The sequence below is a fragment of the Hemibagrus wyckioides genome, linkage group LG03 (assembly GCF_019097595.1).
Source record: "Hemibagrus wyckioides isolate EC202008001 linkage group LG03, SWU_Hwy_1.0, whole genome shotgun sequence".
NCBI lineage: Eukaryota > Metazoa > Chordata > Actinopteri > Siluriformes > Bagridae > Hemibagrus > Hemibagrus wyckioides.
This window is the reverse complement of record NC_080712.1, coordinates 30,870,999-30,885,922: the sequence shown is the minus strand read 5'-3', so window position 1 is coordinate 30,885,922 and position 14,924 is coordinate 30,870,999. Positions and strand designations below refer to the sequence as shown.

The following is a 14,924-nucleotide window of genomic DNA, read 5'->3' as shown; positions in this document are numbered from 1 at the left end:
TGTTGGATCGGATCACACGGACCAGCCTTCGCTCCCCACGTGCATCAATGAGCCTTGGCCACCCATGACCCTGTCACCGGTTCACCACTGTTCCTTACTTTCCTTGGACCACTTTTGATGGATGCTGACCACTGCAGACCGGGAACACCCCACAAGAGCTGCAGTTTTGGAGATGCTCTGATCCGGTCGTCTATTTGGCCCTTCATCAAACTCGCTCAAATCCTTACACTTGTCCATTTTTCCTGCTGCTAACACATCAACTTTGAGGACAAAATGTTGACTTGCTGTCTAATATATCCCACCCACTAACAGGTGCCATGATGAGATCATCAGTCTTATTCACTTCACCTGGCACTTGTCATACATTACTCTTCTCTAATACTTAAATTTTTATCCTAAAAAATAAACACTGAAATAACTTTTATCATTCCAGGAAGTATGAGACTGGACGGAAAGTAAAAACCACTTCATCCTGTTTCTACGCGTCTTCTACCCAGTTACTGTCTGATTACTAAAATCTGATTGGTCCCCGGAGTTGGTGGGGGGCGGGGTCATCCGCGTGTTAGCGTGTAATCGAAACTTTACTGGTTTCCGCATAGAACGAAAGTGAACCTGAACGTGTGTGTGTGTCTGTGTGTGTGTGTACACACATCTCCTGCTTTTTGCAGTTCGGGTTTATTTCATCTTTTCTAAATGGACGCTGGGCAAATGAATTATGTCGGTTTGCTTCACGAGCTCGCGAGCAGAAAAGGCTGGTCTGTCGATTTCCAGGAGGCGACTGCTGGACCAGACCACATTAAAAAGTGAGTACACTTCTGAACCCTGTCCTGCATTCATACGTCATGTAAACATCTAGCAAGTTCTTGTAACTGGTGTCATCTTCTCTCATCATCTGGAAAAGAGCTATGAAAGTAAAATGAAATGTCTAGTCATATTCACTCACTGCTGTTACCATCCACTTTAATAGGAACACCTGTAAACTTTACACAGACTGTGTGTGTGTGTGTGTGTGTGTGAGAACCTCAGATGTTTCTGAAATACTCAAACCAGCCAATATGACACCAACTCTATGCCACACTCACTGTCACAGCGATCACACTTCCTGTCCATGCTGATTTTTTCCGTGTAAACACAATTAGCTGAATTGCACTAAACATCCAGCGTTTCTGACTAAGTTTCGATTCTCTCTCAGGTTCACTTCGAAGGCTGTGGTGAACGGTATGGTGTATCCTGAAGGATCTGGACAGAAGAAGAAAGAAGCCAAACAAGATGCTGCAAAGCATGCCCTCGAAAAGTTGGAAAATGATGAATCAGTTAATACAGTAAGGACATGTTTTGTTCTTCTTTTCCCAGTGCTCTTACAGAACTTGGTGTTATTTGTGTTCTTGAATTTACAATCACATCCGATTGTAGTCTTAGAACAAATCTGTGTTAATTAAAAGACCTGTAAGACTTTAGACATAATGACATAATGGCATTCCTGAAAATACAGAGATCTAGTAAACACTTGAAACACTACCTTTCTGCATCACCTTGCTGCCCTCTAATTAAAATTAATGGACAGTTACAGTTTGTAGTTTGTGGCATATGCAGAAGGTTGTTGTGTGTATTAATTAGGAGGTTGTTGTCGTCCTCAAAGTCCACATAGGGTTGGCATCGTTGCTTTGAATACCCAAATCCTCATAATGCAGAATCCAACTGGAGCTGGTCTATCTCTGTATGCCTCAGGATCCTCGCAGGGTTGGCCTCTTCTCACTGAAGGTCTACTGGAGATGGCACAGTCTCTAGATGCCTTGGGATGGGTAAAAAAAGGAAACAAGTGGAAAGGAAATAGCGTAGCTGCTGTTCCTGATATTATCAAGCACTGGATGATAATGGGCATTTGATCAGATGTCTAATATTACACCCAGGTCTTTCACTGTCGAGCTAGTAGTAATAGTACATCCTTTTAGGAGGAAGGGGTCATCCCCAAACTGTTCCCTCAAAATTGGCAGCAAGAAATTGTCCAAAATGTCTTGGTATGAAGCTGAAGCATTAAGAGTTCCTTTCACTGGAACTAAGTGGCCGAGCCCAACCCCTGAGAAACAACACCTGAATTCAATGATTTGGAGGGGTGTCCCAAAACTTTTGGCAATATAGAGTATATTACACTGGAATGGGATTAAACCTAAAGGGTTGTAATGCTTTTCTGCAGGAAACAAGTTTGCCATCTTCTGCCAGTTTATCACTTGTCACTCAAGCCAACTTCATCTGCTGGCTGAATGAATACTCCCATAAGACAAAATTAGCTTTCATTCCGACGGAAACCACCAAGATGTGTCCGGGCTCTAACATCCAGTAAGTTTCACCTGTTCAGAGACATTCAATTTTTCAATAACTGAACACCAGGGCAATGTGTTTTCATTTTATTTCTTTTCTGTTTAGACTCTGTTTATATGCCTGTAAGTACGTCTGCGGTGATAGAGAATTCCCTGAAGCTACTGGCAACAGCAAGAAAGAGGCCAAGGAGGCAGCAGCCAAGCTTGTTCATGAGATCCTTACCAAACAGGTCAATGAGAAAGAAAGAAATGAAATGTTTTGACCACTGAAAATATTTGGGCTGTTTTGACAAATTGAATGAATTTCTTATTAAAGGTTGACGAAAATGCCAATGGAGAAGAAAATCCAAATATCCAAAACCTCAGGTAGGTCACCGTAATATGGTGTAAAATCTTAACTAGGTTAATGATTTTGGTTGAATGGGCTAAAAACATTCATTTCACTAGATGTTCTTTTCATGGTTTACAAAGCATTTTGTCTAAACACTTTACATTATGCCAGGTGAGAATAATCTCTTATTGTCTTTTGGTATTATCGTCTTGCCTCATCACCAGTCTACACCGTCAACAGCTGAGCACCACTACAGACATGGAGAGCACATCATCAGGCATGAACTATATTGGGCGCCTTAATGAATACTGCCAAAGATTTAAACAAGTGTGTGATTTCAAACCTGTGGAAAAAAAGGGGCCTGCACATGTTCCTGAGTGAGTATTTAGAAATCTATTGAGAAAAAAAAACTATTGAATGAATGTTTCTGTGCTCGAATATATCCAGAATGACCGACAAGCTTTTTTGTCAGCTAGATTTGTATACAGGGTCGTCATAAGTAAGAATGAATATCCCGAAGGACATGGGAGGACTGTGAAAGAGGCAAAACAAAAAGCAGCTCAGCTCGCCTGGAGTGAACTTAGTTTGGGTTTAAGTAGTCAGGTAAAACTGACTAAACTTTTGATATCATTTTTGTCACAGTAAAACTTACATTAAAATACATTTTTTAAAATTAATTCATTTCTTTTCCCCCAGAATTCATCGCTGTCCTCAATGAGGTAGGGTTGAAACAACACCTTCACTTTGTGACCATACCAATATAACAAGAAACTATAAATGTTAATGCTAACACGTTTTCCTGTGTCTAGTGAGTCACAAGTGAGTGTGACTGTGAGTGCCAGCATGTCTCCACCGTCGTCTTTTGTAAGTACCTAGGATACTAGGGTCAGGAGACACATGGCAGCCATCTTGAATTTATGCAAAAACTGTAGTTAAAAACCCAAAGACCAACACACAGACGCAATAACCTGGTGTAAGGAGCACTATGCATAGAACACTGAGCAGAGAAAAGGTTTTCAAACTATTTATATTATAAACTTATATTTCAATGAGCCATTTCGAACCCTATTTCCTTTATCTAAATGTTTACACATCTAAGGAAAGCCTTCAGAGCTGTTGCCATTTATTAATCATGATATAATGCTATTTGTGGGTTACATTTGATCCCTTCAGTATAATTTAAGGCGCAGTTTTCAATTCAATTTATTTGTATAGCACCTTTTACAATGGACATTGTCTCAAAGCAGCTTTACAAAAGTAGAAAAACAAAGAAAGGAGAAAAAAATGATTAATTTTATCCCTAATGAGCAAGCCTGCGGTGACAGTGGCAAGGAAAAACTCCCTGTGTGCATTAGTATGAAATGAATTTACAGATCTACACACATAGAGAGCTGGTTTATTTAAACTATTGTCATTGTATGCTTTTTTTTTATTATTATTAAAATTATATTTTAACATGTTCATGTGATTTCAGGTACCAGAGACACCCGTCAAACAAAAAAGACAGTAAGTGTCAGATGGAACTAAACATGCAAAAATAAATTTATTTTATACACAGTGCCATTAAACAAGTTTTGTCTCCTTTTTTAGGCTCGCTGCAAACTTTCAGAATTCACCAGTAAACAATAAAAAGGTATCAGTATTAAAATCCTACTCAGCATACTGAATTTCAACACCGTCTGTCAATAAGCAAAGTAGAAAATCAGGCTCAGACAGGGTTATTAGGCCATTTTGTCTAAAATGCAGATGTTTCTGTGTGTTTCTCCCCATGTTCTTCCAACTAACAATCCAATATTGATGCACACAAAACACCAACGCCTTCAACAAAGAGTCCCACTGCCTCTAGCCCATCAACAAAGAGTCCCACTGCCTCCAGCCCTTCAACAAAATCGAGGTAAGGAAAACGTTTCTCCTGTTTGTGTCAGCCCATGTGTTTGTGTTTGAAGCGCATATATTCAGCCAAGATAATCTTTTCCACAGAAGTGATTGTGAACTCTCATTGATTAAAAGAAATAAAACCAGTAGTGTGAAGGTGATTTCTGTTTTCCTGTAGGTTTTTAGAGGAGTTTGATACAATATGTAGAGTTGGCAAGGGAGGATTTGGTTCTGTTTTCAAGGCCAGGCGAAAGCTTGAAGATACTTTCTTTGCTGTCAAGATAGTGAAGTTTAATGAGTGAGTACATAAGATTTAGTCTTCTATTCTATTGCTTTTACCTTGATATTCTTTCACATGCATTAATATGCACTGTATATCACTTATTTGCTTGTCTTCCATGTATGTGCTACAGGAAAGCTCGCAGAGAGGTCAACGCTTTGTCCCGTCTTGTCCATGTTAACATAGTGCGTTACCACACATCGTGGACCGAGGCGACAAAGTACAGAGATGAAACATCAGACACTTCCAGCGATTCACTGTAACTCATTTTCATTCATTTGTCATTACCTTTGGGATTACATTGAAAGTTTATCCATTGGTTTTAACTGATGAAAGTCCTCATACTTTTTTGTTTCTAGCCCTGACAGTGGATCAAAATACCTTTACATTCAGATGGAATTCTGTGATGGAGAAACTCTTCGCAAGTGGATAGATGAGAGGAACGATCACCCTGAAAAATACCCAAATCGGAGGCAGGAAGCCACAGACATAATAAAGCAAGTCTTGGAGGCAGTGAAACACATCCACGCAAATCAGTGCTTCCACAGGGACCTGAAGGTAGGTTACTCACCAAAGAACCACAGCAAAGCTAACACTGAAGGAAAGCCAGCATATAGAGCTCAGTTTCCTGAAAGAGCTAACTTTCATTCCATTTAAAAAAATCTTCAAAAACCGAAGCATTTTAGTATTGTAATTCATAATGCTACTTCTGATTGTAATTGACTGTAAGTGACTCACAAGTTATTCCTTCATTTGAACCAGCCACTAAACATAATGTTTGGACACGAAGGACGTGTGAAGGTGGGAGATTTTGGACTCGTTTCCAGAGAAGAGAAAGATGAGGATGGACATCTGCTCGAACGCACGCAGCAAACTGGGACTTTTTCTTATATGAGCCCAGAACTGGTTTGTCACTTATTCACGTTATTCACAATAATAAGACGTGTAACTGTACAGTACGCTGTATGATTTATGTTCATGTTTCTCAGAGACAACACCAGAAAGACTATGGCAGAAAGGTGGATATTTATGCTGTAGGCCTTATTTTCTTCGAGTTGCTTTGGCGGTTTGGAACAATGGCTGAAAGAGGAGAGGTTGGTGAAATTCTACATATACGTATCATAAACATATATCCAAATGTTCTTTTACTATTTACAGGAAAAATATTTTTTAAAATGTCCTACACAAAATAAAGCTATAAAACATTTTCCACACCTTAATTTTTTTAGCAATGGGACAATATCCGAAGTAAGAATTTTCCGGAGGAATTCTCCAAAACGTTCGATTTCGAAGTAAGTAAGCTTTCGTCCATCAGGGGGCATTTGTTTTATGTATTATATGTTAGCTGTTTCGGTCATATTTTGCACAGTGGATAAATCATAACTGCTAGTTATGAAAAGTGAAGTCTTTTCAAATACACTACACAAATGCTACATTATAAATACTAAATACTACATTATATGGTTTGTTTAGGGCAGCATGGTTGCTTAGTGGTAAGCACTGTTGCCTCACAGCAAGAAGGTCCTGGGTTTGAATCCCGGGTTCCGTAAGGAGTTTGCATTCTCCCCATACATTGCATTCTCCCCGTGCTCCCCATACTCCAGTTTCCTCCCACAGCCCAAAAACATGTAGATTAGGTTGATTGGTAATTCTAAGTTGCCCATAGGAGTGTGTGTGTGTGTGGTTGTTGTCTATATGTGGTCCTGTGATGGACCTGGTGACCCTGTCTTTCACCTGATGTGTGCTGGGATAGGCTCCAGCAGATCCCTGTGACCCTAATTAGGAATAAAGGTGAAAGGGTATAGGGTGATAGGGTATAGACAATCGATGGTTTAACAGCTCAAAAAAACACACAGATTCTGACCTTGAATACAAATTCTTGTGTGTTCATAAAGTTGTGTGCACCAGTAATTGTTGATGTACAATATCACTGTTTTGTTCTGTGCTGTTTTGAATGGTCCATAACAATATATATATATATTGTTACCCCCATATATTTTACTATAGCACAAGAACATTAAAAAAATGTTGTCTGAAAATCCTGTGGAACGACCAGAAGCCAGCAACCTGCTCATAAAGCTGGACCAACTCTCAGCCACCACAGCCTCAACAAAGTACAATGTACACAAAGAAAACAGAACATACTGATGGGTGAACTTCTGTCTCACACTTGAACTCTGTGTAAAAAAAACGAAAAAATATCATCATGTAGAAAGCTTCCATGTGGCACTCTGATAATATTTAATAACTGCATGCTGTGATTTGTGACTTTTGGGAGCATTTTATTTCTTAATGCTAGATCTTTTTTAATCATGTCATGGAAGCACTTTAAAGTCTTATACAGTCTTTCGATAAATGTTTTAACAAGGCTAGAAGTCACCTTAATAGCCATTTAAGGAGTAGTCTATTAAAGTTTTGGTGAAGAATAAACAAAACATTTATTTATTTTTTGTCAAATTATAGCTAAATTGTTGGCATTGGTATTCAGTGGTATTGTTGGTGGTATATTGGACATGGTGTTCTATCAGAATACACTTATGAATTATTGTTTCATATTTCTGTTTTTAGAAACCGTAAGGAGAAAGTCAATTTGAAAGTCAAATTTTCTTGCATTTCTTATGATGAAGCAGTAAAGATGTTGCTAGGTCCTTGTTGTCTACGAAATTATACGTCATACTGTTTATAATTCAGTATGGGTTATACTAGATGCATTCAAATAACATAAGAAGGAGATATTAACTTTATTTGTTTATAATACTGTATGTGTTTATTATTCTGATCAATTGTGATATACACTATATTGTCAAAAGTTTTGGGACACCCCTCCAAATCATTGTTTTTCAGGCGTTGGGTTCGGCCACTTTAGTTCCAGTAAAAGGAACTCAAGACTTTTTGGACAAATTCATGCTCCCAACCTTGTGGGAACAGTTTGGGGATGACCCCTTCCTGTTCCAACATGACTGCACACCAGTGCACAAAGCAAGGTCCATAAAGACATGGATGAGTGAGTTTGCACATTAATTTAGTATAGAGTTGGCCTTTTGGGTTTCATTTCCTTTCTCCTATTAGTGGAATCTGATTTTGTGAATCAAAAAACACTTCTTTCTAAACCTGTTCAATAAAGAATACATCCCACAAAGACAGCTTGGACTGGTGCTGCCTTATTTTCTCGAAATCCCTAAAAAGAATTTAAGATATGAAGTGTGTACATTATATATCTTTCTTTTTTAAAAAAAAAAAGATGTACTTTTGACAAGGTTGCATCCGTTTACTTCCAAAAGCCTAGAGACTTAAACACTGACATGAACATTTGATGATTTTTTTAAACACATCATCATATGGATGGATAGATAGATAGATAGATAGATAGATAGATAGATAGATAGATAGATAGATAGATAGATAGATAGATGCATGGATAGTTGGAAAGATAGATAGATAGATAGATAGATAGATAGATAGATAGATAGATAGATAGATAGATAGATAGATAGATAGATAGATAGATGCATGGATAGTTGGAAAGATAGATAGATGCATGGATAGTTGGAAAGATAGATAGATAGATAGATAGATGCATGGATAGTTGGAAGGATAGATAGATAGATAGATAGATAGATAGATAGATAGATAGATAGATAGATAGATAGATAGATAGATAGATAGATAGAAGTGTACTTTCACTGCTTCAGTACTTCAGTATCACAAAGATTTTACGATCGAATGTGAATATGTGACATTAACGTGAGGGGCGGGGCTTGTGGAGTTTTCTGGAAACCTCTCGTCCTTTCGATGACGGTGACGTAGCGTGTTTCTGTGAGGGGAAAAGCAGTCGGCCTATTCCGGTTATCTCCAGTTAGCCACGGTGTGAGCTTATAGCGACGGGTAGGAGCTTCAGACGCTGAAAAAGCCTAGTCTTATTTATATTTTTGACGGATATACACTGTTTATCAAGGTAAAATGTGTTACTGTTATTTTATATCGTTTTAACGACATTTTAATGTGCTTATTTATGCCTTTTTCCTTTTAAATCCCTCGTGTTATTTTTCACAGGAATTTCATCTCGAGTTAGCGCGAGCTGTTAGTCACGAGCCTGTGTTTTTTTTTTATCTTGACGTAATTCTAACATGAAAAAAATCTCTTCCTTGTTCTTTTAAAACGACTTTATTAGCCGATATATATATATATATATATATATATATATATATATATATATATATATATATATATATATATATATTACTGCATTTATGCATTTAATATATATATATATATATATATATATATATATATATATATATAGATATATATATATATATATATAAAATGCATAAATGCAGTAATTTCTTTAGTTTTTTTAGGTTTCTTTTGTCGAAAGAGACCGTTTATTTGCCGTTAGTCTCGTGACCATTGTTTATTTACGTAATTCGCGAAACAACACAATTTGGAAAAACAAATCTTTGTTGTGTTTCTATTGTGGAATGTAAATCTAATCAGATATATGATTTAACAGTTGGCCTTTGTTGTTTTTAAGATAAGGATGTTTTAATCACTGGCCGCTTTAGTCAGCTCTGTGGGAGGAACTTGTGTTACTGTTTTCTCCCTGAATGTTCTAGTACATTCTGTAGTCAGCACCCTGCTTTCTCTCTCTCAGTACTCTTCACGGGGTTTATTTCTGTTCCTTTATCGATTTTTACAACCTTTTCCGACACTACTGAGTCTTTTGCATTGTTAAAGTGTATACATTTTTTGCAGGTTCTACAATGAGGGCTGAGGATAAGCTTGAAGCCCAGCAGAGTCATCTCAGTGAGGGAATGCGGCTCATTTTCAATCAGGAATCCTCCATGACGCCCAGATCTTCACGGTCAAGCAGTCACCGCAGCAGCAGCAGCAGCAGCAGTAGTAGCAGCAGCAGCAGCAGCAGCAGTGACCGTTCTTCCTCCAGCAGTGATAGAAGCCGATCCCACTCTGTGTCACGCAGGTCACGGAGACGTCACCGACATGGATCACGCTACTCTTCATCATCTAGCAGCAGCTCTCGATCCCGTTCTCGTTCTCATCCACGCTGCTGCCGAGCTTCAGAACACTCCCGCTGTCGCCATCGTCGTCGATCTCGCTCTTACAGCCCCTATCCCAAGCACTCGTACCGCTACGGCCGACAGAGATACTCGCGCTCCATCAGCCGATCTTCTTCCCGAGAACGTTATTACAGGAGGTCAAGGAGATCCCGTTCTCGTTCCTCAGGCTATAGGAGAACGAGAGGCGCTTACAACGGCAGGTTCAGGTACCGGTTCTCTCCCTCACCTTTGAGGAGATCCTACGGCCCCAGGTCAAAATCTCCGGACTGCTCCTTAAGGCTTAGTCAGAAAGGTAAACTTAACACACCAGAACACCAATTTGAATGACGCCGAATTGTTTGCAAAGCATGACCGATTATTTTGATTCTGTCTCTCTGCAGACAAAATGGAGCTTCTTAACATTGCCAGAGAGAATGCAGCGAAGATCCTGGGAGTAGAAGTAGTGAAGCTGCCAGCCAGCGTGAAGTGTATCGAGGAACAAATGAAAAAGGCCCTAACATCTGACACTGAGAAAAGGGTGAGAGCAGACCCAGTGCCGGTGAAGAGACCATCACAGGTGAGTGTTACTCATGCAAGCGTATTCTTCCTCATCAGGTGGGATCAGTGACGCACTGCAGTGTTTGTCTCTTTTCTATAACGTGAAAAGAGCCTTCACTTTTCTAGATTAACTGTTCTGATTAAAACTGTTAAAAGTATATAGGCCTCTACATCGCAACCACCTGAAAGGGGCTGTTAGTTGGCAAGTCTTTTTTTTTTGTGGTTCTGTGGTAAAGCAAATGGGGTCATTGTGTAAATTATCTCCTCAGACGTGATTGTTTTTGGCCGATGGATGTTATGGAATCGTGATGAAGACAAAAAAATATAGACCACCAACACCTACATACTGTCTTGTCTGGATTAGGTAACAGTACTATACAAGATTGTGTGTGTGTGTCTGTCTGTGTGCACGCGTGTCTTTGCAAACAAGAGATACTGAGATACAAAACATGATTTTTTTTTTTTTTTTCTCTTCAATATCTTGGTGAATGTCTGGAGCGCTTCAACTGCATTGTGTTTGTATCATTTCTGTTCCTGTAGATCACATGACAGTGGTCTGCACTCCTCCACCCTTGGGAGTAGGAGAAAGATGGGGAAAACTTTTCACTTGAGAGACGCCATTTTTCAAGACGGTTTAAAATCTTGTAATGTGCAAAAGGTCAAGTAATGCCAGTGCAAATATCGTTAGTCCCAGACATTCCTCATGTACTATCATGACATGCCTTTAATCATATTTCATAGTATTCATGGTACAAGGCAGGTCAGAACACATACCTCTACCACTAGGACTGTAATGTACACTTCTTGATGGTTGAACTAGGTGCGTTGTTATTCACCAGAGTCTTTCTTGGTTCTGTGTGTCTGAAGAACCTCAGGCGTACGGACTGGCTTTTAGAGGGCCTTAAATCAGAAGAAACCCTCCTTTACCAAAGACAAGTCTGCGCACAGAGCGCTGGATGGGGTTTGGAAAAAAAAAATACATTCACTGCATCTTTTATTTAGGATTCTTTGTTTTATTTTATGAACTTTGATGCATTTTGTTTACTTTCTCTCTGACTACAGCACCAGCGTTTGGAAGAGATGGGTAGAAAACATATGCACTACAATTACAAAGTCACTCTAAGTAGAACCTTGGTTTTCTCGTTTCTTCGTGCATGTAAAATGTTTTGTTTAAGGATTAAGAGTTGTTAATTATATCACTGTTGATTTAATTGTCTCTTCTTTTCATTTCTTTAGGATGAAGGTGAGGTAAATGAAGATGTGGAGATTTCTACAACGTCTCCTGCAAGAAGACCAATTAGCTTCAGTATCAGTGTAAGTAGAGAACAGCTTATTTCTGCTACTATGTTTATAATGTTTTTAAAATTATTATTTTTGACCATAAAAATAAAGCTGTTGCTGTTCTAATTTAAGTTCCCTCTGTCTTCAGAACGTTGTTGCCAAGCCATCAAGGAGTCCAACACTTCATGGTACGGAGAGTAAGGTAACGTCCAGAGCAGACAGTGTGGGGAACGGGATGCCGTATGGAAAGTGGATCCCTGTCAAGAAGGTTTCCACTAAAAAGCGCTGAGCCTCTAGTGTTGGTGTTTTTAGTGTTGTATAATACTGTAAATAGTCTGTACTTTTTTTGGTTGGGGGGTTGGTTGTGGAACTAGTGGATTCATCGGGCGTGTTTTCTTTCAGATGTAAAGTGAATTAAGTTGGAAGAAGGCGAGTGGATGTCAATCAGGTGGGAGGTTTCGTATGTAACTTTCTTGTGCTGTAAATATTTTTTGTGACGTTTTAATAAAGATTCTGAATTGATGTAAAAAAAAAAAAGTTCAAATAAAACATTTTACTAGTCAAAGATTTTGCCTTTAGTGTGCGTGGTGGGGGGGTATTTTAATACACAAGTGTATATATTGTGAACACTAGACTTTATTTTGTTTGATATGGTCTTTAATAGTTTCCCAGTTTGAAACAGAAGGAGTTTGTAGTTCATCAGTGTTTAGTGTCCCTCCTGGGTCCAGCACCTTCAGGCAGTCTTGATCCTGTGTGTCCATGCAGTGAGAGGTCAGACCTCACTTTTAGACCACTGAGCTACCAGTGCCTTTTACATTACATTCCCCAGGCAAAAATCTGTTTTTCTAAAGAGAAGTCAGGATACGAACCATGATTGTCTGCATTAGAACCTCCACCTTACTTACCCACTGAGTTACCTGGGACTGTACCACTGTAACACTCCTTTTTTAAATAGGAGCATCTTTTACTTTGAATTACTTACGGGGAAAGCTGTGTATTTCTGAAGGAAAGCCTGGGTTCGACTCCTGGTTAGCAGCACAACCTCCCACTGCTCTAACCTACTGAACTACCAGAGCCTTACTGTAAGCCACTTTTAAGGGATTTATCTTTTACTTTAGATCACCTATCATATAGAAAGCTACAGCTTTTTAAGGAAAAGATTGAGATTTAAAAGACTGGTCATCTAGGGGAACAACCAGCTATAACAGGCTTCATATAAGGCTGCTTTTTTAGCAGGTTATCTTTTACTTTATATCACTAATGCGTATGAAGATGAGTGTTTATTACAACAAACAAGCAATGAAGCAGGCTTACATTGATCAGCCATAACATTATGACCACCTGCCTAATATTGTGTTGGTCCCCCTTTTGCTGCTGAAACAGCCCTGTCCTTTCATGCACTGTGTATTCTGACAGCATTATTCTATCAGAATCATCAGAACCAGCATTCTATCAGAACCAGCATTAACTTCTTCAGCAATTTGAGCAACAGTAGCTCGTCTGTTGGATCGGATCACATGGGCCAGCCTTCGCTCACCATGTGCATCAGTGAGCCTTGACCGTCCATGACCCTGTTTTGAACTCGCCGCCTTCCACTATCTCACTTGAATACTCTTATAGCCTGGTGCTCTTGTAGGTTCATATTAGCTAGTTAAACATCAGATAATGCCATTGAATAGGGGAACACTGAAAGATCTGTGTCTGAGAATGATCAAGAGACATTTTTTAACCTAAATAAGTAAATAAATAGAGAAATAAGTAAACAAATAAATAAGAAAATAAATACATAACTAAATAAATAAATGTGGAAATGGCAAAAAAGAGGGTTTTTACATATTTAGGCAAAATAAAAAAAAAGATGAATTAAAATTATTTTAATGATAATTTTTAAATGTTCAGTGTAGGGAGCAGAGATTTGACAGAAATGCTGTAGGAATTTTATTTATTTATTTTTTGTTCGTGAATTGTTTACCACGTCGGTTATTGTGAAGGGTCTGTGATTAAAACGTCTTTTATCTTCACTTTATAGACAATAAATTTATAAATATTTTATTTTGATATATAGTGAAATCACCCGAATCATGTCACTTTGAGGTCGCTGAAGAACAATGTGCCTGAGGAACATCGTCCACTAGATGGCGGTAGCGCTACTGAAAAAATTCAGTCTAGCGACTAGTCGCGCTGCGCATGCGCAGAAGGCAGCCCTTGCACTAGACGCTAGTGAACGGTCTGCCTTCTGCGCATGCGCATCGCGACCAGGTCCTTTAAATGGCATCTTTGGTTTGACAAATTGTTCCTGCTCTTTCTCGCCCGAAAAGCCTTATTAAAGCCGCACATGTTAATGTTTTTCCCCCAGCTCTATCACATCTGACTCAACTCATCAGCTCATTACGAAGAGCAAGAAAGCAAAGCCAATTTCCTTTAATTTGTTTTAATGTAGTTTTGGCAGGCGATATAAAGCCACTGGTGTTATTCATCATGCTTTTAGTTGCTCAGCTGCTCTCTCCTTGATGCTGATATCTATTATTCAGCAAGCACTGCTGTTTTCTACAAGTCTGTTTAGCATTTCTAACTCCGCTTTTGGGATTAATAAAGTCTATTGCTCATAGCACATCCCTCTCCTGATCGTTAATAGCGTCTTCAAATGTAACGAGGATGGAGTGGTTTTATTTTCAGAGCTGTTTGTCTGCAAGACACGGACAGTAAACTGCATTCCCACATGTGTACCTCAATCACAGCGAAGCCTACTTTAACGAGAAGTAAGAAATGAATAGGACAGAGTGCTCTTTTATAGGAAAACAAGACCAACACATTATATTTTTGATTCATTTATAGTTACACGCAGTGTTGTATCACTTACTTTATAGCCGCTTTAATCACAGTGCTAGTTCAAGTGGTTAAGGCTCTGGGGTTGTTGATTGTAAAATCGGGGTTCAAACCTCAGCACTGCCACTGTTGGGCCCTTGAGCAAGGCCCTGAAAGCACCCTGGTCCAATGGTGCTGCATCATGGCTGACCCAGCACTCTGATCCCAAGGATGGGAAATGTGAAGAAAGAATTTCACTGTCTGGTAACTTATATGTGACAAAGACTCTCACCAGCCTCGCTTTATCTCGTAAAAGTGGTACAATCAATCAGGGAATTAAAATAATCTCTGCGCTTCTACGCTAAACACGGGTTCCAGTTACCGAACAGCAGACACCAGAGGAACCGGTTCCTTCTGAC

At 39.1% G+C, this 14,924-nt stretch overlaps 2 protein-coding genes across 5 annotated transcripts; both read left to right on the top strand.

Moving 5' to 3' along the window:
* The first annotated feature begins 134 nt into the window (after positions 1 to 134).
* eif2ak2 (eukaryotic translation initiation factor 2-alpha kinase 2) lies at positions 135 to 7,957 on the top strand. The gene is made up of 19 exons (XM_058386432.1): positions 135 to 803; positions 1,193 to 1,322; positions 2,195 to 2,337; positions 2,425 to 2,548; positions 2,635 to 2,684; positions 2,874 to 3,026; positions 3,126 to 3,252; positions 3,346 to 3,368; positions 3,459 to 3,513; positions 4,124 to 4,155; positions 4,240 to 4,282; positions 4,479 to 4,543; positions 4,703 to 4,822; positions 4,938 to 5,063; positions 5,164 to 5,362; positions 5,567 to 5,710; positions 5,794 to 5,898; positions 6,034 to 6,096; positions 6,812 to 7,957. Exons 1-19 carry the CDS (start codon positions 694 to 696, stop codon positions 6,950 to 6,952), a joined length of 1,953 nt encoding a protein of 650 aa, XP_058242415.1. The 5' UTR covers positions 135 to 693; the 3' UTR covers positions 6,953 to 7,957.
* Positions 7,958 to 8,601: 644 nt separating this feature from the next.
* Positions 8,602 to 12,265, top strand: rsrp1 (arginine/serine-rich protein 1). 4 transcript variants are annotated; one of them, XR_009204349.1, is made up of 6 exons: positions 8,602 to 8,759; positions 9,560 to 10,174; positions 10,263 to 10,438; positions 10,689 to 10,783; positions 10,960 to 11,733; positions 11,849 to 11,988. XR_009204349.1 is itself a non-coding variant. In XM_058386438.1 (5 exons), the coding sequence occupies exons 2-5, from the start codon at positions 9,568 to 9,570 to the stop codon at positions 11,987 to 11,989; spliced, it is 984 nt and encodes a 327-aa protein (XP_058242421.1). In that variant the 5' UTR covers positions 8,602 to 8,759; positions 9,560 to 9,567; the 3' UTR covers positions 11,990 to 12,265. The 4 variants fall into 4 exon arrangements, 1 of the variants encoding a protein (XP_058242421.1); XR_009204348.1 differs by having other exon boundaries at positions 10,689 to 11,733; XR_009204347.1 differs by having other exon boundaries at positions 10,263 to 10,783.
* Positions 12,266 to 14,924: the final 2,659 nt, after the last annotated feature.